Source organism: Struthio camelus, chromosome 14, assembly GCF_040807025.1.
Source record: "Struthio camelus isolate bStrCam1 chromosome 14, bStrCam1.hap1, whole genome shotgun sequence".
In the NCBI taxonomy this organism is placed as follows: domain Eukaryota; kingdom Metazoa; phylum Chordata; class Aves; order Struthioniformes; family Struthionidae; genus Struthio; species Struthio camelus.
Window position 1 is genome coordinate 17,251,936 of NC_090955.1, and position 27,525 is coordinate 17,279,460.

The 27,525-nt window shown below is 36.3% G+C and overlaps 1 protein-coding gene across 10 annotated transcripts in view; it reads right to left on the reverse strand.

Annotated features, from left to right (window-relative positions):
* CACNA1D (calcium voltage-gated channel subunit alpha1 D) overlaps nucleotides 1-27,525 on the reverse strand; it is a 205,571-nt gene that overhangs the window by 53,809 nt on the left and 124,237 nt on the right. For 5 of the 10 annotated variants that reach the window (XM_068907037.1, XM_068907036.1, XM_068907035.1 and 2 more), the window contains exons 19-31: nucleotides 26,633-26,777; nucleotides 24,681-24,810; nucleotides 21,298-21,357; nucleotides 16,598-16,704; nucleotides 15,616-15,703; nucleotides 15,029-15,136; nucleotides 14,807-14,859; nucleotides 14,380-14,526; nucleotides 13,368-13,569; nucleotides 11,880-12,038; nucleotides 9,768-9,878; nucleotides 4,186-4,269; nucleotides 3,779-3,862 (exon numbers count right to left, since the gene is read on the reverse strand). In XM_068907037.1, the coding sequence (XP_068763138.1) occupies nucleotides 3,779-3,862; nucleotides 4,186-4,269; nucleotides 9,768-9,878; nucleotides 11,880-12,038; nucleotides 13,368-13,569; nucleotides 14,380-14,526; nucleotides 14,807-14,859; nucleotides 15,029-15,136; nucleotides 15,616-15,703; nucleotides 16,598-16,704; nucleotides 21,298-21,357; nucleotides 24,681-24,810; nucleotides 26,633-26,777 (1,478 nt within the window). The remainder of the gene's footprint in view (nucleotides 1-3,778; nucleotides 3,863-4,185; nucleotides 4,270-9,767; nucleotides 9,879-11,879; nucleotides 12,039-13,367; nucleotides 13,570-14,379; nucleotides 14,527-14,806; nucleotides 14,860-15,028; nucleotides 15,137-15,615; nucleotides 15,704-16,597; nucleotides 16,705-21,297; nucleotides 21,358-24,680; nucleotides 24,811-26,632; nucleotides 26,778-27,525) is intronic. The other 5 variants (XM_068907039.1, XM_068907038.1, XM_068907043.1 and 2 more) reach the window with 3 other exon arrangements.

The following is a 27,525-nucleotide window of genomic DNA, read 5'->3' on the forward strand; positions in this document are numbered from 1 at the left end:
AGGCAATTATATATGCACACCTACAAGAATGTTTAGCTTATCTTGAATCTGTGGAGATTATTTTAAGTATTTACATTCTTTTAAGTCTTCATTTACATTGACCAACCGAGATGACTGTACTGGTGCAATTACAACTGCAAGAACATATGATTTTACATTAGTGCTAGCAATTTACAGTTTCAAATCACCCCACTTTCAAACAAGGCTGAGCTTCCCCAGTTTAAGAAGTTTCCACAGTGGATATTTACACAGGTGCCATTTCAGCGGTGCCTGAAATCCCATTGAAAACAAAGCCTTGTTAGCATCCTAGCAGGGCTGTAGATTTCCCAGGACCACTGTTATTGTTAGATAAAGAGTATGGATGGAATGGCACATTTCAGAATGTCAAAGAAAATATTCTAAAATATTAAATTTGGATGACACAAATTTACACAAAACTAATGATGTAGGAATAATTCAGTGGAATCAAAACAATAGAAGTCATGTGCAAACCTAGAGATGTCCCTGGACAGTATACAGAATTCACTGTTTCATGTTGAAAATGGGAGGTCAAGCCCAGAAATATACTGAAACTACAGTACATTCATGACGTGCACAAACAAAGCACAATAAAGTGGAAAAGACCAGAAAGAGACAATATTTAGTACACAAATAAAGAATCTGCTGTGCAGTACTAGAAGACATCAAAGATGAGTTTCTTCTCTAGTGAGCATAGCATGAAAAACTAATAAATGACAGTGTTAGTCCTTGATACATAATTTCAGACTGTGGTGTGTATTTTAGCTGAAGATCACTACTTTGATCTCCACAATATTTTCAAGACAAACATGTGGATTACTAAAAAGACAGTGTTCATCACAGCTGAACGCTCAGCAGTAATCAGTTACAAGTAATGCTGTCAAATCAACACTGTCCATACAGTGTTAAATACACAGTTAAGCACAAGGCCAAGTACCGGGCCATCCTGTACCGTAACTGAAGTATATCTGAGCTATCTTTCATTATCTCTTCACAATCAAGTATGTTTTGCAGGTATTTGGGAAAGTCATATGCTCCTCAAATATTCTTTCCAGTAATGCAATCAGTCATGATATTCTCATACAGGTTAACACAAAAATCAGAACAAAATTTTAAGGTGAATCAGCCTTAAAATTATTTTGAACATGTTTATTCTTTGAGCTAGCAGTTTGCGAAATTTGTAGCTGAATAAAGAAATCTGAAGTCCTTCGAGTTAATAGACTGTGTATATTTGCCATCTTCATAAAAATTCATAACCTGATAAAAGAATACATATGCTTTTCATACTAGGTTTAAATATATTAATAATATGTATTACTGTGCTTACCAAACAGACTAGAACCAAAGAAGATTAAAAACTCTTCACATCACTGTTTCTCAACAGCAGCTACTGCAAGTAATTGAAGCTGTCCAGGCCAATGTTAATAGGCTGTGAAGGGAGACCTGTATGGGCACAGTATGAGAAGTATTTCTTTTGGCAGCAGCCCCATCCTCCTTGCCCTTGTCCATTCATTCTTGCCCCATCATGCCCCATACTTGTGCCAATACCTTGCGGTCAGTACCCTGATCCAGTCAGCTCCAAAGCCCCACAAACACTTCTGGAAGCACAGCTCACAGAGTTGTGCAAGTAGGAAGAGGGGCTGCGGGTGAAGGCTGCTTAAACTCACAGAGATGCCAAAAGAAATCCTCATCAAACCATAGCCTCAGTCTAGATCAGCCTGAGCGATCTAAGCTCCTGGCAGTGTGGTTTGCTGATCTGAACGAAGCACTGAAAGTCAGAAACTGTCTTCTAGAAAGATCTTACTTGAGAGTTTTGCCTTTTTCTTCTTTTCTGATCCTGAAATGCTTGGAATAGATCTCAACTACAGATTTCAGCTGCAACTCCTATTCCACATTCCTGGGCAGCTTTATTATCCTGGTTTTCACAGTTCCAAAACCAAGTTACTGTCTAAATGAAGTACAAGGTATTCTTTCTGCTATCAACTGGAGGAATGTGATCCTAAAAATTGGGTTCCTCACTCAAACACCTATGGAAAATAAATTTTAAAATATGTTTTCTCTGAGAAACTGTTCCAATAAAATGGCAATGATTATCACAAGACGGATCATGAACTTTCACATTTAAAAAAAGTACAAAGTTCATGTTCAGTCTTTGAGTACTTTTTAGTTATGTTAACATTTAGGCTTTACAGAAATGGAGGAACAGTACTGAGGTTTTCCTCTCTATCTTCTTTTGATAAAAATGTATTTGGAGTCAACATCTTAATACTCTTTGCAGACTCCTCCTTGTGCTGTCAGTTTGTAATGCACAGGGCTTAATAGTGACTGGACTTAGTAACTGACTCCCACTACTAAGACCTTGGCTGTATCACAACTTTTCTGCCTCATTTCCCCCATATATATATAAAAAAAAAATCCATCACCTGAGAATATTGATTATTTATTAAAATATTAAAAATTTTTTGAAAGATGATAAATAATAAATAACCCTCCTGAAAAGAAACAATTTGGGTAAGTAAGGGAACCCCCGGAAAAAAAAAAGAAGTCTAACAAGTAGCTTTCTAAACCAAATTTAAGAGAAAAGGAATGGTATTAGCTAGCTCCTAAACTAGGATGGATACAGAAAAATATACAAGCTAAATATCTTCAAATAAAATAACAGCATGCAATTATTTATATCTACAGCTTCTCCAATTAATTTGTTCTTTGATACAGGGGAAATATGTGAGTGTTGGGGCCCTGCATCTCCACAGGTATTTCTGGATATCTCGGAATGATAAATAGGTAAGATCCTCAGCAGGTGAAAGAGTCTGAGCACTCACTGACCATTCTGAGGCGCTGATGTGGATCCACGACTCACCTTCGTTCTCCCTTCCTACGGTCTTAGGAGGCATGAGAGGGAAGAGGCACTTTCCCCTAAAATTTGATTTTGATCAGTTGAACAAAGAAGCGTGTAAGTATGGGAAGCATCTGCATATCTGGCTCCACAACTGGTCCCCATTTTGTTAACTTTCATTTATCTTTTTCATCATATAGCTTTCCTTGTTAAAGCCAGCAAGTGAGACAGAAAACAGGCAAAAATCAGTGTTTCCATATTTGTTTCTTCGAAGGGATCTTTCTGTTGTCCTAACACCTATACATGTAGTAGCCGTCCCTGAAAATTTTGGTGAAAACATGGAATTTTCAAAGTACTTTAACAGTAATTCAACTGCCAGAACATTTACTGCAGGATAGCAAAAAGCAAAAGGGTTATAAAAAATACCATTTCTGTTTCACAGTATGGAAAGTCTAATTTTCTCTGTACTCTTTCTTCTGCTACCTCATGAGATACGAATGCCAAAATCCGGTCTTTCCACAGAAAAAAAATCATTATTTGTTAAACAACTGAGCTTTTAAAATAATTTTATGCTTGAATTACCAGGGTCAAGCTACCTAAAGAAATCGTTGGGCTTCAAATGAAATAGTATCAGAGGCCTAATATTTCCTTTTTCATAAATAAAATGAGTTTAAAATATTTTCTGTACCTCTGTAAAAAAATTTTTTTCTCATTGTTTCACTATGCTGTGTGCATGTGCAACTGTATGTGTATAGAGATCTATAATAATAGGTTGTACAAATATCTATATCAATATTTTAGTCTTTGATTCCAGAATATAACAAACTTGTTTCAAAAAAAGGGACTTTTGGGGATAAAGTTTACATTTTCTGTATTTCTTGATGACAGCAATTACTTTTTAGTGCATGAACAGTTGCTACTTACATTAACTTCTGTTATAGCAATATCAACGACGCTACCAACAACAATTAAGGCATCAAAAGTGTTCCATGCATCAGTGAAATAGTGCTGTTAGGACAAGCATTCAGCAGAAAGAGAGCAAGAGAAAAACACAAACAGAAAAAGAGAAGAAAAGGACAGTGTTATAACACAGAAACACTCTAGGCTTCTCTGATGTACCACTATACAATCTTTCCCTTTCATAGCTAAAAAAAATTGGTAGAGAAAAAGGCTATTTATTTCCCATATCAACATAATTGACCTATGACTGGTCTGTACGCAAAGTTTAGAAACATCAGATCAAAATCTGTGACTTGTCCAGATGATGGAAATAGTGGGGAGACAGAGAAAGAGAAGTAGGGATCGGGGAAAGTAAGCTGGGGTATACTCACATCAGCTTCACTGAGAACGACGTCTACTATGCTGCCAATAACGATGAGGGAGTCAAACGTATTCCAGGCATCACTAAAATAGCCCTGAACAGAGCAGGCAGGGTGCAAACGTTTGTGATTACACATGAAATGTCAAATATTTGCATACTTCTGTTTAGTTTTGCATAAACAGAAATTAGTTAAACAAAACCTGTGGTCTAATGAGAAAACAAAACAAAAACAAACAATATTGCCTACTGAAGGAAAAGCAACATATATGTACAGGTGTGCGTGTGTGTGTGTGTATATATATATTTTATATATATACACGTACAGACACGCACACAGACAGACACATACGCGCGCACGCACACACACATACACACGGTACACATGCATAATACACCATCATATAAGCACAAAGTCGGCAAGCAAGCTATCATCCAAAACTCTGTTTTGGACTCCCAGCAGTGCTGAAAAATTCTCACATATATACCTCAACAAGCACAACAAAGTCCCTTTGATAATATTTCTAAAGGATAAAGCCAATGGAAACCTGCTTAACATTAGTGACTTTGTGACAGTTCTACCCAAGTGACTGGTTAAAATACTCTAAGGTTAATCATGCACAATTATTATTACATTAAATGGAACTGTGCATAAATATTAGAGGACTGACAATCTTTTATTCATAAACTAGGTTTAAAATTTGGGAACTCACACTGCGTTTGCGGTCAGGGCCTGATTCTGTAGCCACTGCAGTCAAGGCTAAGACCCATCGGAACTTGAGTAAGTTCTTAGCGATATAAATGCAGTCACTCCAGTGTCTGAAAAGTCATCTTAATAAATTACTTATTCCCCCTTCTGACACTTTCTGGCTTTAAGTACATTCTGTGTGGACATGTTCTGGGCACACTGCTGCAAATGGTCATAAAGTAGTATCATCAACTAAGAACCCCATTCAGCACTGTCTATTTGTGTCTGTTTGGGCAAAAAGATATTTGAAAATAAACTTTGAGGTGAGTTCCAGGAGCAAATTGTCATTAGGTATGAACACTGGAAACAAATCCAGATGTATTCATTTCTTGAAGGTGACTCTATGGAGACAAGGTATTTAGGCCTTCTTCAATATGTGGATTCCACCTAGTGTTTACAGAATTCATAAATTACAAATATTATTGGCCTTGCCGTTTTAAAATTGAGATATACTGATTTACCAGCCAACTATGGCTAAGGGATGTACCTTATGTAACAATGGCTATAATGTACATTTTGTAAATGCATTTTGCCTTCCTGTTTATTCATTTTTAAATTACTAACTTGCCTGTTACTACTGTAATTTTAAAAAATAAATTTACAGAGTTTAAATGGCAGTATGCAAATCTAGCCTTATGTCTACTTATACTTTTAGACTACTTTAAAATAACGTTTTGGGTGAGTGGGGTAAGTTGCTAGAGGTCTTTTTACCACAGAAAAGTAAAATCAGCTAGAAAATTTTTTAGAATTGGACAATATTTTTGTCAAGATTTTAAATGGTTAGAATTTCTAGTTTTTACAGTTTAGAAGTTACACTCAAGTGCACAATGACTCAAAAAAACGCTAATTTCATGTGAAAATTTGCTCTTGGAAACTCTGAAAGCACAGCTACAGAAGGCGACAGCTCTACACAGTATTCTAGAAGAGTAAGAACTGAGCAGAGGGTCAGGAGAGCCTCATCATGCTTCCAATGCTACTCTGTTTCCCAGAAATGCTGTACTTACTAATACTATCTTATTTTAAATTTCAGCTTCTTTAAAAAGAGAATGGCTATAATCATTCCTTAATTTAAGCAAGGCGTTGGGGGAGGAAAACAGGTCAGACTATGATTATTGCTAGAGCCCTTTGTGCTGCATGCTTTGGTTCCCTGGGATTAGTCATCAGCTCCAGCTCTGGAGCAAAAGGCGATGTTCATGGATTTGGCCTCCTGAACAAAAATATCCACTTCTGAGAGCTCCCGCACAATTTCCTACCGCTCCTCCTTTTATCCCTCCCACTTCATCAGAACAAGTCATTCCTGAAGTTTCTGTTAAACATCATGATGGACCGCCTCAATAATACCGAGATGGATAATCCTAAAAACATTAGTATCTGTCAGCTAAACAAGGGAAGCTACTCTCACAGTATTCCTCCTGACCATATTCCCTATTTCTTTTATTTAAAAAGAAATATCTTTCTTATTTTAAATAATGATAACAATATATAAAAAATAAGAGACTACTAGCAAATAGATAAGCAGCAAAATCCTGAGGTGCACTACCGATCTCCCCCTACAACAGGAACCAAAGAAAGGTCCTCCAAAGAAAGGCTAATTTCACCTACAGAAAAAATAACTTTACTGACATACTACAATATAAGGCACTTAAATAACATATTCACATTTTGATTCAATACTGCTAAAATACTTTAAACATTTATTTAAGAAACCTTTTCCATCAGTATGGACAAATATTGTTCAAAGTAATATGTAAAGCAAAAGCATACAAATAAACAAAAAACTAAGAGAAAATAAAGATGGTTTTGGAAAAGGGAGGAATGGACAAGTCACAGCAAATAAACATCATGCAAATAAGTTGTTTTCACCACTGCAATGACCCAAGATCAATTCACTTACTAGCCATCTTTCCTTTTTTCTTACAAAAATCTGATGTAAAATGACATGGAAAAATCATTACAAGTTTAAGTAACAGCTGGCTATCATGAAGCTGTATATATGGTATGTGTTGATGTATTGTTTTAGATTTCATAGCTATATTTTATTTTGTAACGTACTAACCATGCTAAATAACAGATTTTAGCATATGTGAAGAACAACATGGATAGAAAAAAGCCTGCTGTTATAACTTACATTGTGAAAAAGTTATTCACTGAGAAATGCTAAAGGATAAATCACAAATCCTGGGGAATATTTATGCATACAGAATTAAACACAAAAATATGTTTCTATTGATCTATTACATAAATATTTCAGTCCTTATAGCGCTCTGTTGAAAAGTTTAGGTCTCATTCTGCAAAGGACTGTGTGTTCCAATATCCCAATCAATAAGTGTGCCAGACACTAAGCATCACCTTTAGTATCTGCCACTTATCCAAGTTTTTTATGTTTGAGAGCTGGAAGGCAGTCTTCAGGACCTTAGTTTTACACAACACAATGTCATACCAGGATTATCAATACTAATAATAGCCTTAGGTTTGCAGGAGCAGCAAAAAAGGAAGATCACACTTTCTGCAAGATTTTTGACAACATATTAAGGGGACACTGTCAAGCAGACCAGATAAAAACTAACACTTTGTCTATTTTTATTTTTACACAGTGAATAATAGAGTTTTCGTTTGATGCTTTGAACAACTTCACAATTATTTTTTAAATGCATAAAATTAATAAATAAAATTGTCAACTTTGCCAGACTAGACTAAGTAACCCAATGGTGGAACAGATAAAAGAAATTAGTCAGTCTTTCCTCACAGACCCTCAAGCAAAATTTTAAGTTTGGTTTCAGATTGTTCCTAGTATTAACAAATCTTAATAATAATTAAAACAATTCATTAGTTTCTTAAACATGTATCTAATTTTAAAATTAGATTGCTAAAAGACATTCACATTCTGCTTAAGATCGTTAACTGATTTGCTACTATTGAAAAAATTGTAATACACATTGCCAGTAAGTGTCCTGTTAAAGAATACCTTACAATAAAAAAGCTGCAATCTTCAAAGAATATCAGGAAATACCTTAAAGATATTTAACTCCATTCCCTTTCTGCTAATTAATCTCTGGCAAAAATCTGATGAATATGATGGCCTTTTAACTTTATCCTGCTAATTAGCAAGTTTAAAGTCTGCTGCATCTATCAGGGAACAAAACTCAGGAAATGAGGACTTTTCACTGACAGTGTCTTCCCTTCAAACAATCAGTGTTCAGATCCAGAGATCTGTTACAGTAAAAGCATCTAATCAGATAGAAAGCACGCTGCAACAGTTAGAACCCAAATTGTACAAAGTCTTTGAGACTAGTATTAAGACACTGAACAGCATTCAACAGTGAGTCGGAAGACCATTAATACCAATGGAGCACTATAATTTATACACTCATGATCAGATCATAATTTGAATTAGCTGCTATTTCTGACTATAGTCACAAGTGCATGGAGAACCATATAAGGATTCACAATCTTCTTTCAAAGAGCAGATGATAAAATGCAGCAAAATCTCCTGAAATGTCAGTGTGAAACAAAGATACAGAACAGGAAATGCAATCGTGAAATACAATCAGCATACCCGTGGTGCTGTGGTCCACACATCCTAACTATCTCCTCTGGGGCCTCCTATTATGTTATTTTTGGTGTGAATTCCCTAGCATTTAAATAAGATAGGTGATACAAAAATACAAATAAATTAATCCAAAATATATATAATGGATTGGCTAGGGTAGAGTGAGACTACGGTAGAGTGGGTAAGCATTCACCCAGAACTCCACACTTCATATCTCAACAGCAGACCTCAGGGGATGCATAACTTGTTTACTTATGCAAGCAAATACATAAAGTTAGCTTTAAATCAAGTAGCTCAGGCTACACAGCACAGTTCATGGCAAAATGCAACCTCAAAAAATAGTCTTGAAAAGCTGGACAGCAGTCACACATCTACCCCATGCTGAGCTCTGGGCTGCCATGGCTCTGAAGTATCAGAGCTAGTCAGTTTAAAGCAAGAATAAGTTTGCCCACACAACCTACAGTCATCCAGTGTGCTCCTTAAAACAAAGGAAGGGCACAGCCCACATTCAGATTATAGATACAGATGTCCTGATTACTTTAAAAGAAAGGCAATGAAAAAATAAAAGTACCAGACTTAGATGGTGCAATCAGTCAACCTCAAATGGCATGGCATGGCTTTTTGCTCTGCACTCTGTGCAGAGTGACCACATTTTACTTATTTACATAGATGTAAGACCAGGACAAATATTGATTTCATTGTAACTGAACCCAAAATTTAGTTTAGTTTTTCTTTCTTTAAACTTTACACTGTCATAAATGGGATGTGAGAACTGAACAAATAAGACTGGATGAACTATCATAATCTTATTTTTATCATTTCTTTTCAATTAGTAATTAGAGTTATCAGTATCTCTGTAAAACCTACTTCAGAAAATGTGTTTGCATTGTTCATTTTGACAGTGTCCCTTTAAGGCAAGAAATCTAAACTACTTACTGTGGGCCCCTCTACCAAATGCTGCATACATAGAATTGAAAACATAAAAAACTAAAAAGGCTACTTGCATATGCAAAGTTATTTATGTGCATGTTTGTAGTACTTAGTTATATTTTATAAAATAGAGATATTGTAGAATTTTGCATTTTAGCAAGCAAGCTTAAAATAACATACAAGTCTCTACTGAGGTTTAACTTTGTTTAAGATTATGAATGAGGTACCATGAATATAAGAAGTGGTAATGCTTGTAACAGGAAACATGTAGGTTCTTCTTGTTACTTGAATAACATATAGATAACGTGAAACTTGTTATACTTAACTCTCTTGGTTATGACCTAACTAAATCACATCTAAAACTTACCTTGGGTTTGAACGCAATCAGTTTCAAAACCATTTCAACAGTGAACACTCCTGTGAAAACCATATTCATAATGTCCATTGCATCATTAAAGAGCTTAGACTGTCCATAGTGCTGTGAATGAAAAATATGACGCTTTTAAAAGTAAAGGATTGTAAACATTAAGTGCAAGTAGGATAGCATAAGACAAAGTTGGCAAAAACACAGTCCAGGAAGAGGTTTTCTCTTAGCATTTATGATGTAGACTTATACGCATAAAGACTGATTGAATATCATTGGTTAAAAACGGAGTTATCTGTTCAGGCCCTGAGTGGAACAAATTTGTCATTCCTCTACATACTAAGAGGATCTCCAGGGAGACTGTTTTGAGAAGAAAACTGGTCCTTCAAAAAGGAGGTATTAAGCAAAAGCAATTTCCCAAGTCGTATACGATAAATTTAAAAATTATATAACCTTGTGTTGCACCTACTTAGAAAGCCTATAGTATTTTAGTCAAAGAATAATATATATTGTATAGCAATAATATTTTTAAGGGCATACAGCTCCCACACGTTTACAGCAAAAGCAAGCAGAATGGGTATGCAAATTGGATTTTAACTAATCTTTTTCTTATTAAAATCTAAAGTATTGGCAAAGAGAAAGAAATAACTAGGAAAAGTAGACAAGAGAAATAGCAGGTGAAAAACAGGTGTGTGTAATGTTGGAAAAAGAAGAAAAAGGTTAAAATATGTATACATACATGCAAAAACACATACAAAAATATGCACACATATATAGATACACAGCTAATATATGAAAATAGATGTTTGTATGAGGTTTGCATTATCACACAATTCTACAGTTGTTCCATGCACAATGTTTTTAAGCTTCTGAAGAAGATGCAAACACCAGAGACAGAAATATGGTGTGGTACATATACAAAAAGAACATAGAACAAGTACAGAAGCTACAAGGAGGTGAAGTAATGCTTAAATGCATTATGTAAAAGAACATATTAGATAAAAGATCTAACTGGTTGACAGAAATGTTTGCTCATAAAAGTAGGCTTTTATGTGCTCTTTAGATTTTCTTGCACCTGGAAGATCTTGGAAATATACAAATGTAAATTATATTATGCTGTACGTAAAAAATATGGCATAGAAAGCTTGAATTTAGCATAGGTAGCTCCAAGAAAAATTGATTTTTACCCAGTATTTTTTGGTGCAAATTAAGTATTTAACCACATAAGTGGCATTAAAAGTGTCTTCCAAAGGACGCTTTGGCAAAGACTGCTAATTCATATTTTTGGAACATATAGGTCACAGAGTCCAGTACTACCCTTTCTGTATTCAATGAACTTTGTATAGGAGAGCACTGTGGAATCCTGCATGAAGTTGCTCTCTCCACTAATTGTTTTCAAACACTAACTGATGAATATGTCACTTACAGTGTTCAACACTCTTTTGAGCTTTAGTAGTATTCCCTAATTATAGCATGTTCTCTTGCAAATATGTAATTAATAAGTATAATCAGTACAGCAATTATGATTTTGATCTATCACTAATAATCAAACTGCACAGCATGGCAGGGAAGTAGTGTTATGGGGGAACATTATATATATTCTATATCTATAGAAAGAGCAACTTTGACATGACTGTAAAAAATGGCTTGTTCAAGTCTTTGAAACTGATCTAGGTTTCAGGATTCCCCTCCTGTACTTCCCCTTTTATCTCTGGCTTTTATCTTCATCAGTTATTTCGTATCCTTCTGTCATTTGAAGGAAAAATAACTTTAGAAATAGTGAAAGCTTAAAAAAGAATGCTGCCCAGTAATTTTCCTTTGGAACACTAAGTAATGAGGGCAGAAAGTGGAGGGATGGACTCTATGTATTGCTTTTCTCATTCCCACCATTCTTTGTTAGGAAGACCTTTATCAACATCAAGCAGTTTTAAAGAATCTTACTTCACAGAACTGATACACAGATTGGAGTACAAAAAAAGAGTACTATGACCAGAGGTGTTTTTAAATTTCACTTCATAAAAAAGTAGATGTTGCCATAAGTCAGAGGCTCTACATCTCCCATATTCTTCCCTGAAATTCACGCCAAAGGCTTAAAAAAGCTTCTGGTTTTCCTACCTGCATAGCCAAGCAAAGTGTGTTCAACATGATGAGGACAAACATGATGTATTCAAATCCAGTAGAGTTCACCACATACCAGAACTTGTACTGGTAAGGATTTTTTGGAATATATCTACGAAGAGGACGTGCCTTCAAGGCATATTCTACACACTGACGCTGTAAAAGTAAACAGATCAAAAATCATCAGACTGTATATAACAGTGAATCACTAGGGAATACTATTTATGATAAATGCAAATTGTTAAATAGAAGTCTAAAACACAGGCAGTGTAGAAATTTTTATTATTAAGTAATCAAGTAGCTTACCAATCCTCACTTGGTAATTAACATTTACAACTGCAACTAACGACATACACCAGTCAGCCACAGAAAAAAATATCAAATAATGCTCACGGAAATTCTGAAGTGTTTTGCCTTTATATAGTGTAGTCATAGACAGTAGTACACTATAGATTGTGTGTGTGTGTGTGTATATATATATATATATATGTATAGTACGTAGTACTATACACAGTGTGTAGTATGGATACTACTCATCATGGTGCTATCCAGCCTTCAGAATTCTAATGAAATATCTAGAACTAATTCTAAAGAATCTTAGCTATTAATAAAGATGACTACTAAGTCGCCTATAAGCCATACTTTGCCTTTACTCAGTTTTCAATCACAAATGTAACAGCACAGCATAAAGCCTTAGAGTCAGGAAAATAAATATTTGAGGAGTGCTACTCATAACAGTTCAGTTAAAATTGCCCAGGAAAATCACGCTATATATGATGGGAACACCATGGATTCACCTCCAACTTTATCAGTGTTTGAAATCTTCATAGAGGTTGGGCTTTCCACTTTCCTTTTGAAGAATGCTTATATAAGCTGACAGATAGAGCACAAAATGTAGTATGAACACTATCCAAAGTTTCACAGTTAACTTCATTTAAATATGTGTTACAGTGGAATATAAGTACCTGAAAGATCATGAACCCTGACTGATGAGTTTCTCAGTCAAAAGATTAAAGAATAAAAGGGGAATAATTTATCTGAATCTGAATATAAACCATGAGTTTCTTAATAAAAAATAAGCATAAAAATCTGCTTTGAATATTTTCCTTAGTATGGGATAACTATTCAGAATATAACTTTTTATTTCTGTTCTTATTATAAAATCTACCCCTGCCTACAGTAAATTAGCAAATGTTGCATTCTTCTTAATGTGACTCCAACAAGCGAGACACTAAGAAGCTGACAAGCTTAATGTAACACCCCTCATAACAAAAAGGCCCAGCTGCTGGGCTTATGGAAAGAGGAACACAGAGTGACTTGCATACCTATTGACAGTAATATTTACTAATTCTGCTTTTTTTTTTTTTTTTTAAACTAAGATATGTGCTTGGTGCCCTCTTCTGACCCAAAGCAGAAAGGAAGCTCTTCATGCATAAATAAAAAAGAATACTTTCAAAAAGTAAAGAGTTCATTATTTATTTTAACCTGATTTTTGTCCAGCTCACAGTTCTTATATTCTTGCTCTCCCTGTTCTTGAAATGTAACAATCACAAAACCAACAAATATGTTCATCATAAAGAAAGCAATAATGATGATGTAGATGATGAAAAAAATGGAGATCTCCACTCTATAGTTGTATACAGGTCCTACATTCTCGCCATTCGAATCAATGGCTTTGTACAGCAGCCTGAAAAACAAAGTAGTATTATCTTTATTATCATTAAAACGGCAAAAGATAGTAAAATATGCTGACTCAGAGGACGGATTTTAGAAATGGCGTACTGTTTTACAAGTTTTGTGGTACAAGTTTTACTCAAAGGCCTAAAATTTTCATATTAATATTATTTAAAAGGCATGGAAGGATAAACATCTAATAGGATTACTTCCATTAGAGCTGAAGAATAGTGCATTATAGCAGAAGGAGTTGAAAGATTAGGAAACAAACAGTGTAAAACATAAGGTTATGCTGATTTTAACAGGCACACGCACACAAAAAGGACAATACTATAGCCAGAGACCATACGGTACTTTTATGTGTGGCACTCACATTTTAAATTGATTTTACTGGCAAAAGGAAGCTTGAATAATGGGCATTTTCAGCACTCAATTTGACCTAATATGCACTGATGATGAGTTCTCAACAGCTGTACTTTGTCTATTCTGTATCCACAGTGAAATCTCAAAATATAAAATGAAGACTGAAATCTCATGTTGTTGAATTCCTGAATCCAATATTGCCCGCTCACTGCTCCATTACAGACTACAAAGGCAGTGAATTGCTGAAGTACAATTACAGGAAAAGTGCATTCAGACTTCTTTATAGAGAACAATACATTCAGAATGATGATAGGCTTTTTTCTCTTCCTCCATTAATAAGTTTTTATATCATCACTTAGGACTGTTTTGTTCCCCCCAAAAGCCTGGTAAATGATAGAGAACTGTTCTGGGAAATGTAACTGCGTTAACAGTGCTGTGAAGACATGGAGAATTCACTCACGCTGGCCAGCCTTCAAAAGTAGATACTGTAAAAAGGGCCATCATAGCAGACAGAACATTGTCAAAGTTGAAATCACTATTTTGCCAGACCCTCTCTTTGACCATTGGATTGTCCACATCTCCATCTTTATAAACAATATATATCCCCCTGTGAGAAATGGAAATAAACAAATTGTGATTAGTGAAATACTAGATTAGCCTCAGAGTTGTTCAATTCTCTATTCAAAATAGTTGATTTTATGCCATCACTAAACTTGTTATATTTCCTCGGTAACCTATGTTGAACACCTTTACCTTTTAAAGGTTTCTAGTGGATTTTAAGATGATGATTCCAATTTATACAAACCTAAACGGCATGAGATATGGCTGCCCAGTTGCTACAGTTTAAACTATAATGTGTTACATTCATAAATCAAAGGAATTCTCACCGGCATTCCTCAGGATTCTGTTTTGCCTCATCAGTGCACCTATAGAATTTTCCCTACATTTAAAAAAAAGAAAAAAAAGGTAGAACGCAGAACATATGAAATAAATGCATTTATACTGACTAGTTCAAAATAGGACCAGCCCCAGTTCCAGCACCAAGCCACCAAGAAGTCAGCTGAGCTTTGTCGCTCTTGATGCGGTGTAAATTTTGAGAGTCTATTTACCTTGAACAGCTGCACTCCAATACAAGCAAACATGAACTGCAGCAGAGTTGTAACAATCATGATATTACCAATAGTTCTAATAGCCACAAAGACACACTGAACAACATGCTGCAAAGAAAGAAAAAAGGATTTTAATACAATTTTTACATAGGAGTATCATAAAATACATCCCATAAGCGTAAAAGCATATTTTATCACACTGATTATTTTTTTAAAATAACTTTTTTAATGATGTCAGTATTATACCTAGACTTGTTTTCTAAATTTCTCAGAAATCTGCTGAAATACACCCATTAACACCTACTGATTCAAAACTACATACGCACAGTGGAATGACAATAAAAGCATCATGGTGGCTCATAGCAAGTATAATGGCCAAAATCTACTCTCAGCGGCATGCCACATATAAACTTTTGTAACTGTGGGCACGATCTGGCCTAGCACGCTTAAGAATCAGGGAGTGACTTATGGCCTTGCCCTGTGACCCTTTCCAGACAATTTCTCTTGCAGTATAGTTTTCAACCTGAGGCAGGACTGAAGAAACAAGCCAAAAGAAATGTAACTTAGAAAAAGATAAAAATAAAAACCTTAAGTCCTTTTGCTCTGTTTATTGCCCTTAGAGGCCTCAAGACTCTTAAAACTCTGAGGATCTTCACAACTGAGATAGCACTTGATCTAGGGTAAAAAGAAAAGTTATCCTGTTACTTTTCAGTTAGTTAATTTTCTTAGCAAGAGTAACAATGTTCTTGCAACTTCCTTATATATGAAAATTCAGGGAAGTCTTAAGATTTCTGAAGTCCTTCTTTGATCTTTTATTAATATTAAAAATACTCTTAATCTCAAATATTGTAAGAATGATTTTGATTTCTGGAGCAACTTGGGAATTAACAGCTCAAGGGCCTGTCTGACACTGTCATGCAGCTAAGTTTGGTCGCAATTAAATACCCTCTGAAGTATTTTTCAGCGTTGACAAGTCTATCGCAGATATTGTGCCAGTGCCGTGAAGCAACAAATACCTTAATTTCCAACCAACTGGAGATGATTTTAAAATGAGGCAGAACTGCTCCTTCAGTGAATTAGTAAGAGTCTTTAGCTCTTAGATTACCATGCTTTGCCTGAACTAAAGGGAGCAAAAAATTTCTTCACTACCACTCACATAATCAGTCCTGATTATAGTATAAATTCCCCTCCCCTTCAAATACTGTCAGGTTATATACCACAGTGTGACAATGCTGAAAGAACAGGCTCTAAGAAGTGGGTTGTACATTTGGTAACTGCACAAAAGAGGGAATATAACCTCCTGAAGCTCCAGGAATTACTTGCTATACAGTACAGTGTCATGGCACTCTTCCTTGTCCGCTTGGTAATAGTGGGAAGCAGTAATTTGTTTTCAACCTGTATTCATAATGAGTTACAACGCTCTCCATACAAAGCACCATCTCCTCCCATTCCCGACCCTGAATACTGAACTTGCACACCCACATACAACAGGGGAACAAAAGGAGCTGAAAGACCAAGTTCAGTTTAAAATCCAAAGCAAAAAGAAATCACTCGTATTATAATACTTACTGAATACCAAACGATACCAGAGAAACACCCACAACGAGCAAATCCAGCAAATTAAAATAATTCCTGCAGAAGGACCCTTTATGAAGGAATGCTCCGAAAGCTGTCATCTAAAAATAGAATTATTGCACACTTAATCTCTATTTGTATTTATTCAAATTCACATTTAGGCTGTTTACAAGACACTTGCTTAGAGTGTGAATGCATACATTAATATCTCACCTTGTAAATTAAGATACAAAACAATCTCACTACATATATATAAATAACTTTAATTTAAACCAAATAAGCTGTGCTCAAGCAACATCAGCAAATGTGTTAATTGTTTCTGACATCAATAAATGTTATACTTTTGTGTAAGAACTGATTAGGCCAAGCTGATTTCACTGAAGATCTGATTGGGCCTTTGTTAAAAAATGACTAGTAGAACCATAAAACTTCCAAGCTTACTAAATTCTAAGATCCAGATTCTGGCTACTGATCGCTCATACTGTCTTGGGAACTGGAAGGAGCTGAAAAGGTACCATAAAAATCTGAGAGTAAAATCTGGTGCAGAACCAGCATAAGGCTTTCTTATGCAGCTTTCTAGTGGCACTTGTCATTGTTACATAGGAGACATGTTAAGAGCATGAGCGTGTATCTTGGTAGAAGAGGCACAGCATGTTTGTAGTATTTGTGCTTGTGAGTCCTCCGGGCAGTGGAAAAACCCACAGACTGTTCTGTATTATGCAGTGACAACAATCCCTGAGGTCTGCTGCTTCCTGTTGGACTCTCATTTTTTACTTCCTGCATTTGTGATTAAGATGAAAAGAGCACAAAAGGGGTATCTTGTGAAGGAAACTGCCCAACATCATTTGCAAGTTTCATTAGGAGACAATAATAGAGGCTCTATCAACTACGGCCGCAGATAGAATCTGGGCAGATGTCCTCAGGTAGCACAACCTTGAATTTGGCTCCTAAATCTATGAATTAGCCTAACTGAGAGTAAATATCATTTTAAAAAACGCCTAGAGGGAACCAGTTAAGCCAATTAGAAGCGCAGAACTTGCACGTATTTAGAATTTTGCATGGATTCTTAATAGTTATGGATTAAGACTGAAACTCTGAAACTAAACTTGAGAATAAAATAAGGATACTTTTGAGAAATATCTACTAGTCAGTTCAGGCACATGGATTCTAATATCTCCAGCTTTAAGCACCTTTTAAGAAGACCTGAGTACTCACAGTTACTCATTGTCTTCCAGAGATAAGATAACTCAACACCACTCAGAGAACATCTCATATTGACTGAGTAATAAAACAAAAGAGAACAGGGCTGGAAAAGATCTCAAAGGGATTATGGTTCTGTGATTCCTGACAGATCTAACTTACTAAAAATTTCCAGTGATGGATAAACCACAACCATCTTAGACAATCAATATAGTCTTACTACCCTTACCATTAAGGAAGTTTATTTTTTCCTTAACATTACTCCAAATCTCCCCTGTAAACCCACTACTAATTCACTTCTCTTCCCTTTTGCCTTTTCCCCCTTCCCTTTCCTATTCTTCTGTATTCCTCTTGCTATTCACCAAAGATGGAGAGAAAGATTTTATATCTTTTTCTCTTGCAGCAGACTATCACATCTTTCACAACCGTTACCTATAATAAAAAGTAAACCTTTCCATAAAGTAGAAAAGAGCTACCAACTTTTAATGGGTATCTCACAGTCCACTGTAACACTGCTTGTGTGCATAAACTTGCAGGTCTTTCGCATGAAAAATCCGCCAGTTTTGGTGACATGAAAAGAAATGCAAGGTCCAAAGGATGCTTTCGTCTTGCAAGCTCTTCCCTTCTTATTTTCACATTCAACTTTCTTTTGTCATGATCCAATTACTAAATGTTCCTCAAAATCAGAAGAAAAAAAATCCTAAAGCTTTAACCTATGCCATTGCCTTGACTGAGGTAATATATATTATAAAATTCTCATCTCTCTTCTCTTATGGCTTTATAGAGGATGGCTAAAACCCTGAAGGTAAGCGTCTTAACATTCATTAAAATCACTGGGAGTTAAAGACCAAAATAACCTTGAATGTCACATCCACATTTATTTATTTACATTGCAGTATGCAATCAGTTAACTGTACACAAAGTTTAATGTATAGACGGCCATAAAAGCTAAGATATATTGACTTAAAAAAGCAAGGCCTAGCCCACATTTGATGACGTGAGCAGTGTTATGGCCTTCAGGGGAGTAGGTGCTGGAGAACGCTCACTAAGCTATGCATCTGTGGGTCCCCCAGCATTGCTTTTTTCCTTACACCTGGAATTTCACATGAGTAGGGGCTGGTTTAAATGGCAGGGGATTAGCACAGCTGCTGCAGGGTTAAAAGCATAAGGCTCTAACCTGACCTTCACTCTGATGTTCTCACATTTCCCAAGTACCGCAAACAGGATGGTAAGCTGGATTTAAAAGCCGTGTAGGGGTTACGTAATAGAATTCTTAAGTGCTTTAAACTGCTATTGCAGCTTTTCTGTTATTCATATTCTCATTCATATCCTTGACCCCATACCACGTGGAAATCCTGATGTCTACCAAGCAGTCAATAAAATACAGCACAGAGACACGCTCCACATGTTGTGAGTTGTTCTGTTTTAACGCTTGCTTTTTGGACATTTACAAGTTTCTTCCCTGCAGCTGATGATACTGCCTCTGCTTATTTTAACCCTGTTTCACATACTTTTTGCCTGGAGTTTAAGGAAAGCTATTGTCACCACACGTCTAGTCCTGAATTTATTCCTTGCAGAACACACGCAGCTTCTGTAAGACTTGGGTACTGTGGAAAGTACAGCGCAAAACCCAAAACAGACAACATCAAGGACTCCAGCCGTAAGCAAGCAAAGCCAATGTCTCAGACATGTTAGCAAAGCAGGGCACTGCATATGTACATCTGTCTCGTTCTGGCTGTCTATCAAACTTTCTAAGGTAGAATTTATTTTCCTTCATAAATACATGACTGCTGAGCTTCCTGGAGAAAGTGGAGTCAGGAGCATTAACATTTTTGGCTATGGTGGTGATTCCTGTTTCTTTCTTTCATTTTACAATGCCAAATTTCAGTAGCCCCCACTCTAGTGCTTCCCACTTTCCTTGAATAATTCGAGTTCTTCTGTAGTTTGCAGATATGTTGGTTTTCTATAAGCATATAGTTTGTGCCATGCTTAATTCCTCTGGCTCCTTCAGAAACACAGCTGGAACCGCAGGAGCTCTACAACCTGCTGCTCAAAGGATTCCGTATGTTCTCCTGACGCTCTCTCCTGCCGCAGCAATGGCGGCAACGCATCTATTATAGCTTCTCACATTCAGAGTTTGGAACTAGCTTGATCTAATACTATGGTCTTTTCAGCGCTTCATTTTTTCCTTTAGTTTGGCCGTTCTCTAGCTGAATACTTTTTCTGGAATACCACAAATGTTAAAGATTAACCAATTCCTTAGCAAGCTCCTCATTGAGGAAAATAAGAAATAAGAGGATAATGTAAAATAAACATAAGTTTGCAAGCATTAAAATAGTTTACTATTTATAGCACAGCTTATCTTGTAAACAGCCCAAATATTGCATTAATTAGTATTAACCAAACCGCATTGTGAAGAATATGCACAGCAATATGAGCAAAAGCTGGGAAAAGAGTTTTTGTTAAGCTTAATTCTCAACAGGAAATGCAAAGTTTATGTACAGATTCTTGGTGTATTAGAAATCTGTAAATATGTATACAAGGGTTACTCAACCACAAATTCACGGCACATAGGTTACTGCACAAAACTTTTGAGAAATTTGTAAATTGCTTTAAAAATATTTCACCAATTTCCAAAAAATTTTGATTTTGTCCTGCATTTTCCCTCATGCGTACCTAAACCTCAGTTATATGGCTTCTTTGCCAGAGTAAGCCTCATACAGTTGAAGTGTGAGTAACCCCAGTGGATATGCTTAATAATCAGTACACAAACTATACATTAAAATGCCAATTTTGGACTCATGCATGGGTAATACATTTAAGCAAGCATATTTATGCCTTTCTGTGTAGTTAAATGTATGCCCAAGATAAGATCAATGCAAAGTATCTTAGTATATAGATAAATGCAAGATATCTTGCAAGTCCTATTGCAAGAAAATAGTTATCTACTATTTTAGCTCTACGAATATAGTTCAGCAAGAGAAATGAGAAATTACATGCTCCCTTCTGAAAAGACAGATTATCTTTTTTGGAAATGCTAGAGCAGGGAGGAGGAAAAGCTCATGCGCAGTGAATTATTTTTCCCTTTTCTGACAACTATTAAGTTTAAAAAGGGTAAAAAGTGAATTATTATATTGATGTAATGATACAAAATTCAGCTTCTACATGCACCCAATGGCAAAAAGTAACCAATCAAAACTATGAGAAATTGTCAAATAAAAAAATCCTTTGGTTTAAAAAAAGTTTAGCTTTGATCATTTAGAGAAAAGGCGAAGAACACTTCAAGTGCCTTTTCTTGGCAGATGACACACAAGGAAAATCCTTTTAAACAAACTTCCTTTAAAAACCTGTTACCTTCAAAATGATCTCAAATGTAAACATACTAGTGAAGACATAATCTGCATACCCTAGGATCTGGAAGGTAAACAAAAAGTTACAAACATTATTGCTAAAGCTGCTTTTGAGCTAACAAGGATCAATTAACAATGCATTACCTTTAACAGGATTTCAACAGTAAAGATGGCTGTGAAAGCATAGTCAAAGTAACCAAGTATCTGCAAGGTATAATATGTGCCACAGTAAGAAATTCATCTATAAATAAATGTTTACAATTTAGACCACATGCACAAAAATAAATGAATAAACCTAAGCAGGCAGATGGGGAGTTCAGACAATGTAGTTTAAACTTCCAGCTATTGTACAACCATTTCTGTTTACTTAAAAATTTATCAGATGCCACTGTGCTTAGATATAAGATTTCTGCACTAAGGAGTTAACAGGACCCAATATGCACCATTTTCTTTCAATTCAGACTTTCTATCTATCAGCTTTCACAGGTATTTTCCTCGCCTTTAGCAAGGACACAGAATCTTACACAAATAAACATTCCTTATTAATAATAGTGTTTTTTATCACAACATTGCATCAAAAAATTAAATTTCAGTTGATGTTTCTAGACACTACATCATTCTACATTCTGCTGCGTTATATTGTTCCTGCACAGAATTGGCTTTAGAGCCACAAAACAAATTAATGAATAAGTATATTACTTAAAATCAACATTACAGCTATTTTTCCCTGAACACTGAAGATACAGTAGTGATTTATTTGTAGGACATTTAAAAGAATCAACAACAGTTGCATAGTGATATGCAAACTTCTAAAAAGATCATGGATTGATATTGACTTCACTGTTGCTAGTAAAAACACTGCTGTATACTTCAGCAGAACTACAATTTCACCCTTTGAAGCTTGCAGCATCATTAGCACCTCATCTAGTGCACACCACACACCACAGTACTGTACTAGTTTTATTTTCAAGGGAAGTACTCAAGAATCCATCTACCAAAGAGTTCTGCACAGAAACATGGTATCTGTGGTTCAACAGCTAATTAAATGTGAAGGAGAAATAAAATAAAGGAATAACAGGCAAAAAAAAAAGTTCCTATTAGATCAAACGTATGAAAATCTTTTTTCCCCTCTCATTTTCTGCTAAAGATCACATCCTTCTGTCTCTTCCAGTTGCTGAGAAAGCAGGTAAATATTAAAACCATTCAATAAAGATCAATCAGTAAGGAATTCATGCTAGAGTTAAAAGAAAATTTCCAAACGATTCTAGTTTGTTAAACTTGTTTTGTCACTCCTGCACTGTGTTATGAAGTTTAACAGAGAAATGGCGTTGAAACTAAGAGACTCCCCAAACCACTTAGCTACCATGTTCATCAGTGTGTCCAGCAGAGTGTGACTTGTTGGGTCAAGGATACAGCCAATGTGCTGTCCCATTTGCTGGTATCTTACCATGGTAGGATGGCTACATATAACACAATCTTCAGCGAAGAACAAACACAGCATATTCAACATGAAAACCAAAGGATTCCACTCAGTGACTTAAAGGAGTAACTCCTGCTATTAGTAGAAAGCAGCAATATTTGCAGAACGGACCATACACACTAAGACCCATTGGATAGCCATAATATTGAACCTGAGTGACACCTGGAATAAGCAGAGCTAAGTATTGCAGAGACGTAACAGCCAACTGTTGACATCAAACCTTCCAGTATTTTTGAGCCTTCCGGCTTCCAACTCAAAATTTTCACTAAACTCTGACCACTGTCATTCCATAGCAAGTTCTTTCCCTTGCTGAGCTGGTCAGCTGAAGGAAACATGATCATTCAAGGTAATAACAAGAAAAACATGCAGGTCTGGTGCATTTGTGAGTATCTACAGCAAGGACAATGTCCTTCTTGAAATCACTCACACATTTTACCTGCCTGTGTCTCAAACAGAAATAATCCCTTCAGTTACCATCACTCTGGAGTTACATCCTCCTAGCATTCCTCTAGCTACAAAAGGTAGTATTCGCCTTTCAAATCATTTCCACAATAACAATTTCAGTATTGCCTGCCAGTTCTGTTTTTCTTATCCATTAGCTGATCTTTTCATAAGACAGAAGCACACAACTCCACTGAATAGTGCATGAACAGTGTGTTTGTACTTTGACCTCTTTTTACCTTTTAAGAAAGTTTTAGCTTTTTGGTTTTTAGTTTTGTTACTGAAAACATGTTCAGAGAATGTCAATGGCCCAAAGAGGACTCCAGAAGCTATGTCTACATTTCCAAGTACAGTGATATAGCAGCAGAAGTTCTGTCAAAGTATCCCAAAAGTCCTCACAGACTATTACCAAGTTGCATTATCTCAGCTATTTCATACATAATCTAAAGCACACACAACTCACAGTAATTTGAGAGGCTTTTTCTTACTTTATCATTAACATAAGTACAACAACAGTGAGAAAGTTATCATTGGTTCTGAGAGTGGATTCCTTCTTGTTTCTCTGCCTAACAATTATTTATTTGAGTAGCAGGCAATTCTTCTATTGAATTAAGAACTAAAATGGTGGACTCAAAACTTGCTTTAGGAAAAGGCAGATGTTTACTTACCATACATAATACACTTTTACTGAATAATAGAGACATTTCTGTAATTTATATTCTAACACAAATATTTCATTTCTACAACAATATCTAAACAAAGGGATGCAAAAACGCTTCCAAACTTTCAAGTTTACATATAGGCTGAAACTGCGTCTTGACTCTGCACAACTCGCACCCAGCAAGAGCTGAGCATGCTCTGATCCCCCTCCCACATGCAAGTTTAAACAACAGTGAAACTTGTTTTGTTTCTGATTTGGACAATCTGGAATTCAGGATCATCAGGCATTCTGTGGTACTCTAACACATAGTAGGGTGGGTGTACTCTAATCTACTACAAATCAAAGCATTTACATTACTGCCATAAAAACTCATAGAATCGATATTCATCGCACTAGACGCTTTGGAAGCTAACTGTGCTAAGCTCTCCTCTTCGAAAGGAGAGGTAATATCCTTACAAGCACATACACTCACTAACAGAGTGATAGCCTGAGTTCCCTAAGACCAGATAATAGAGTTAATGATGGAGAAGAGAGGACAGGTCAAAGTCAATTCCCAATGCGTTATAAACTGATATATTTACTGTCACTTTTGAATCAGTGCCAAACACTGAGAAGCACTAAGAGTGATTCAGGAAATGCACAGCAGGTACAGCCAGCTGCAAAAATTATGCTCAGCTTGAGCATAATTTTGTTCTGATATATTAATATCCAACATAGGAAGAAAGTTCTGTAGATAATAAATGGTTCTGATATCTCTGCTGTTACACCAATAAAGTTAACTTTCTTTAGAAATTTTTCTTTTTTTTAAGCAAAATATATAAATTTATGACTGGAAAAAGGAAAGGAAAGTTTCTTAATTTGAAAATTAAGAACTGGGCACTAATTCCGAGGATTGTTACTCTATGAGGATACATTTATCTTCAGATATAAAAATGATGGACTTACGTTATTTCGAAAAGAGTGGCTGCGAATTGGATCTTCTGCTGCTAGGGAAACACTGCTCAGCATGATGAAGACAAGGATGAGATTAGTAAAGATGTGGTGATTGATGAGCCTGTGGCATCCCACTCGAATTCTGAAGAAGAGATACAAAAATACATCATGTATGCAAACAGAAATCAGCAGATGGCTTATATACAAAATGTTTTCTATTACTCGGCCAACAATGACAGAAAAGACCAACTATCATCATTTAAAAGGAGTGTAAAGGCTGAAGCTATTACTCTGGCTTATAAAAGTGTAAATGGATTCAGAATGTGATCCATCTCTTGTGAAGGTGGACTTACTGAAGGAATCTATGAGAGAGGACCCCCCAGCTCCTACTGATTTTCAGTAGGTTATGAAATGCTAAACTGCAGTGCTTTTTTGCACTGTGCATATACACAGAGGCCAACATCAACAGCACCAAATGCCAGATAAGTCACTCAGATCCTGAGTTTGATTTGATTCTTATTAAAGCTGTCAAAAATATTCATTTGGCGAGATGTGCGTTAGGCTGTAGATCTCATTATATTTCTTAGAGACTCTATCCAAATCAGAATCTCCTGTGAATACTCTTTTTTACAGTATTATAGGGCAAGTGGATGTTGAAGATTAAACAGATGCTAAGATTTAGCCACGTAATGAAGTGAAACTGTCCATATGCTTAGAGTCATTAAACCCACTGGTATTATGATGTTGTTGAGTACTTCAATGGAGTTGGTCCAGGATTAAATCAGCTAAAAGGCAGGATCGGGTTCATAACTGAATAACATTAAAGTTGTCTGAAATACTCCTCTGATTAATTAGAAGGTTCTTAAGGAAAACCCGTTCTCCTGTTGTTAAGGAGATGATTTGAGCACAGTGTATCTCACTTAAGTAAGATGGCTATTTTGGCCTCAGAGTCTATAGCATTAGTTGAGGCCAAAAGGAATCTGACGTGTTCAGCAAATCTGAAGTTCTTGCATTCAGCATATGCGTTCTTAAAATTACTGATTTAAATAGCTCTCTGTTCCGTGTGTCTGGAAATTCTGAAAAGTATTAGACAACCTATGCAATAAGAAAGATACAAAGAGCCCAAAACATACCTTGACCCACATATCACTGTCTAATCTTAACTGTGAAGACCTCTACCACGGACAAGATAGTGTTCTCCCATGCTAAACAGCTTTTAAGTTACCTTCTGAGACTGCCAATGAGGTTGCTACATAAGAAGATAGCTATGTTCAGTCCTACAGGAACTGGATTCAGCTCACCTATTCACTTCTGTCCAACAATTATATGGTAACAACTTTTACTGATTAATGAAACTTGCTTTCTTCATCACTGCAGAACCAGAAATGCTTCTAGAATTAGAATGAGTGGTGAAAGATTCCAATTCCCCCCCAAATCCAACTTTTTAAAAATTATTGTTAACATCTTTTGTCTTTATCTTTACTGCTTGCTTGCATCTTGAATCTGCAAAAATACTGTCATCCCAAGAGGAATACATACATCCTTTCTCCTTATCTCTTATTTTCTCCTCTCTTTCCTCACCCTTATTGCGCCACAAATGATAACGCTGTTTGTAGTGTTACTAAGCATCCTATCTTACGTAGGAAATGCTCACACCTTACTTCATGCTCTTTATTACCGACTGACTACCACACTAATTAATTCATACATATTAAATGGTATTTTCAGACCTTTGCAGGCCTGACAGACTATAGGTACAAAATTACCTTTGGCAGAGGGAAGCAAACTATTATATTTAACAATTCTTTTTAATTAGCAAATCATGTAAAAATTTTAGCACAGAAACCAATCTCTCTCTTGTTGAAGACTTTGGAGTGCTATCCCTAACCTCAGCAGAAGCAGGCCTCTTTCTTCAGTGATAAACCTTGAGGGGCTAAATCAGTATTTTTATAAATGACACTTACGGATTGGTGCTGCTGAAAATGAAGAAGGCACTCCCTTCGGGGATTGGTGTTATCTTCTCCTTCATATTTAGTTCTGATATTCTTCGGGGACGTGGGCCTGCTGGTACCTCTGGTTCGTCCTCCTCATCTTCCTCATCTTCACCTACTTTAAATTAAACACTTTTTTACTATAAAATAAAAAAAATTGAGTTTTTGTTCATAACAGTATAAAAGTGTGGCTTGTATTAAAATATATATTTAGCATGGCCTTAAAAAATCTGTGATTCAATACATGAATATCTATCTAGTTGTCATGAACTTATATACATATATACGTGTAATGCAAGTATGCCAGGGCCCTGAGGGCACTAACAGGCCTTAATGGCCTTGCCCAGACTCACCTGGGGCCTCCACCCACACCCCTGCCCAAGGACCCAGGATCTCCATTTCAGCTCATCCTGGGACCTTCACTCCCTGCCTGAGCTATGCTGGAGGAGTGCGGGTCTCCAGTTCAGTCACAGCCATGCCTGTACCTGGCCATGGATCCTGTTGATCTGGATCCTGACCCACGGACTGACTTCCCAGCTTGCCCTCGGACCTCTCTCATCACTATAGAGCTGCGTGGTGATCACTGGACTGTCTTACTCTGGTCATCCACACTAGATGTGATCCTTACCCTGACCTGTGGAGTGACTTCTCGACTTGCCCTCAGACCTGCCTTATCACCATGAACTTCCCTGATGATTTGGACTGCTCCTGGCTCAACCTAGTTACCATCTCCAGGCCTGCCCTGCTCATCTTTCTTGGGTACTGTGGGGCTGAGCCCTGGCTGGTAAGGTCCCTGCCCTGATGGCTGTGTTATCTGGCTTTAGGGAGCAGCTGGCCCTCACTGCTCTCTGACAGGGCATCTAGAA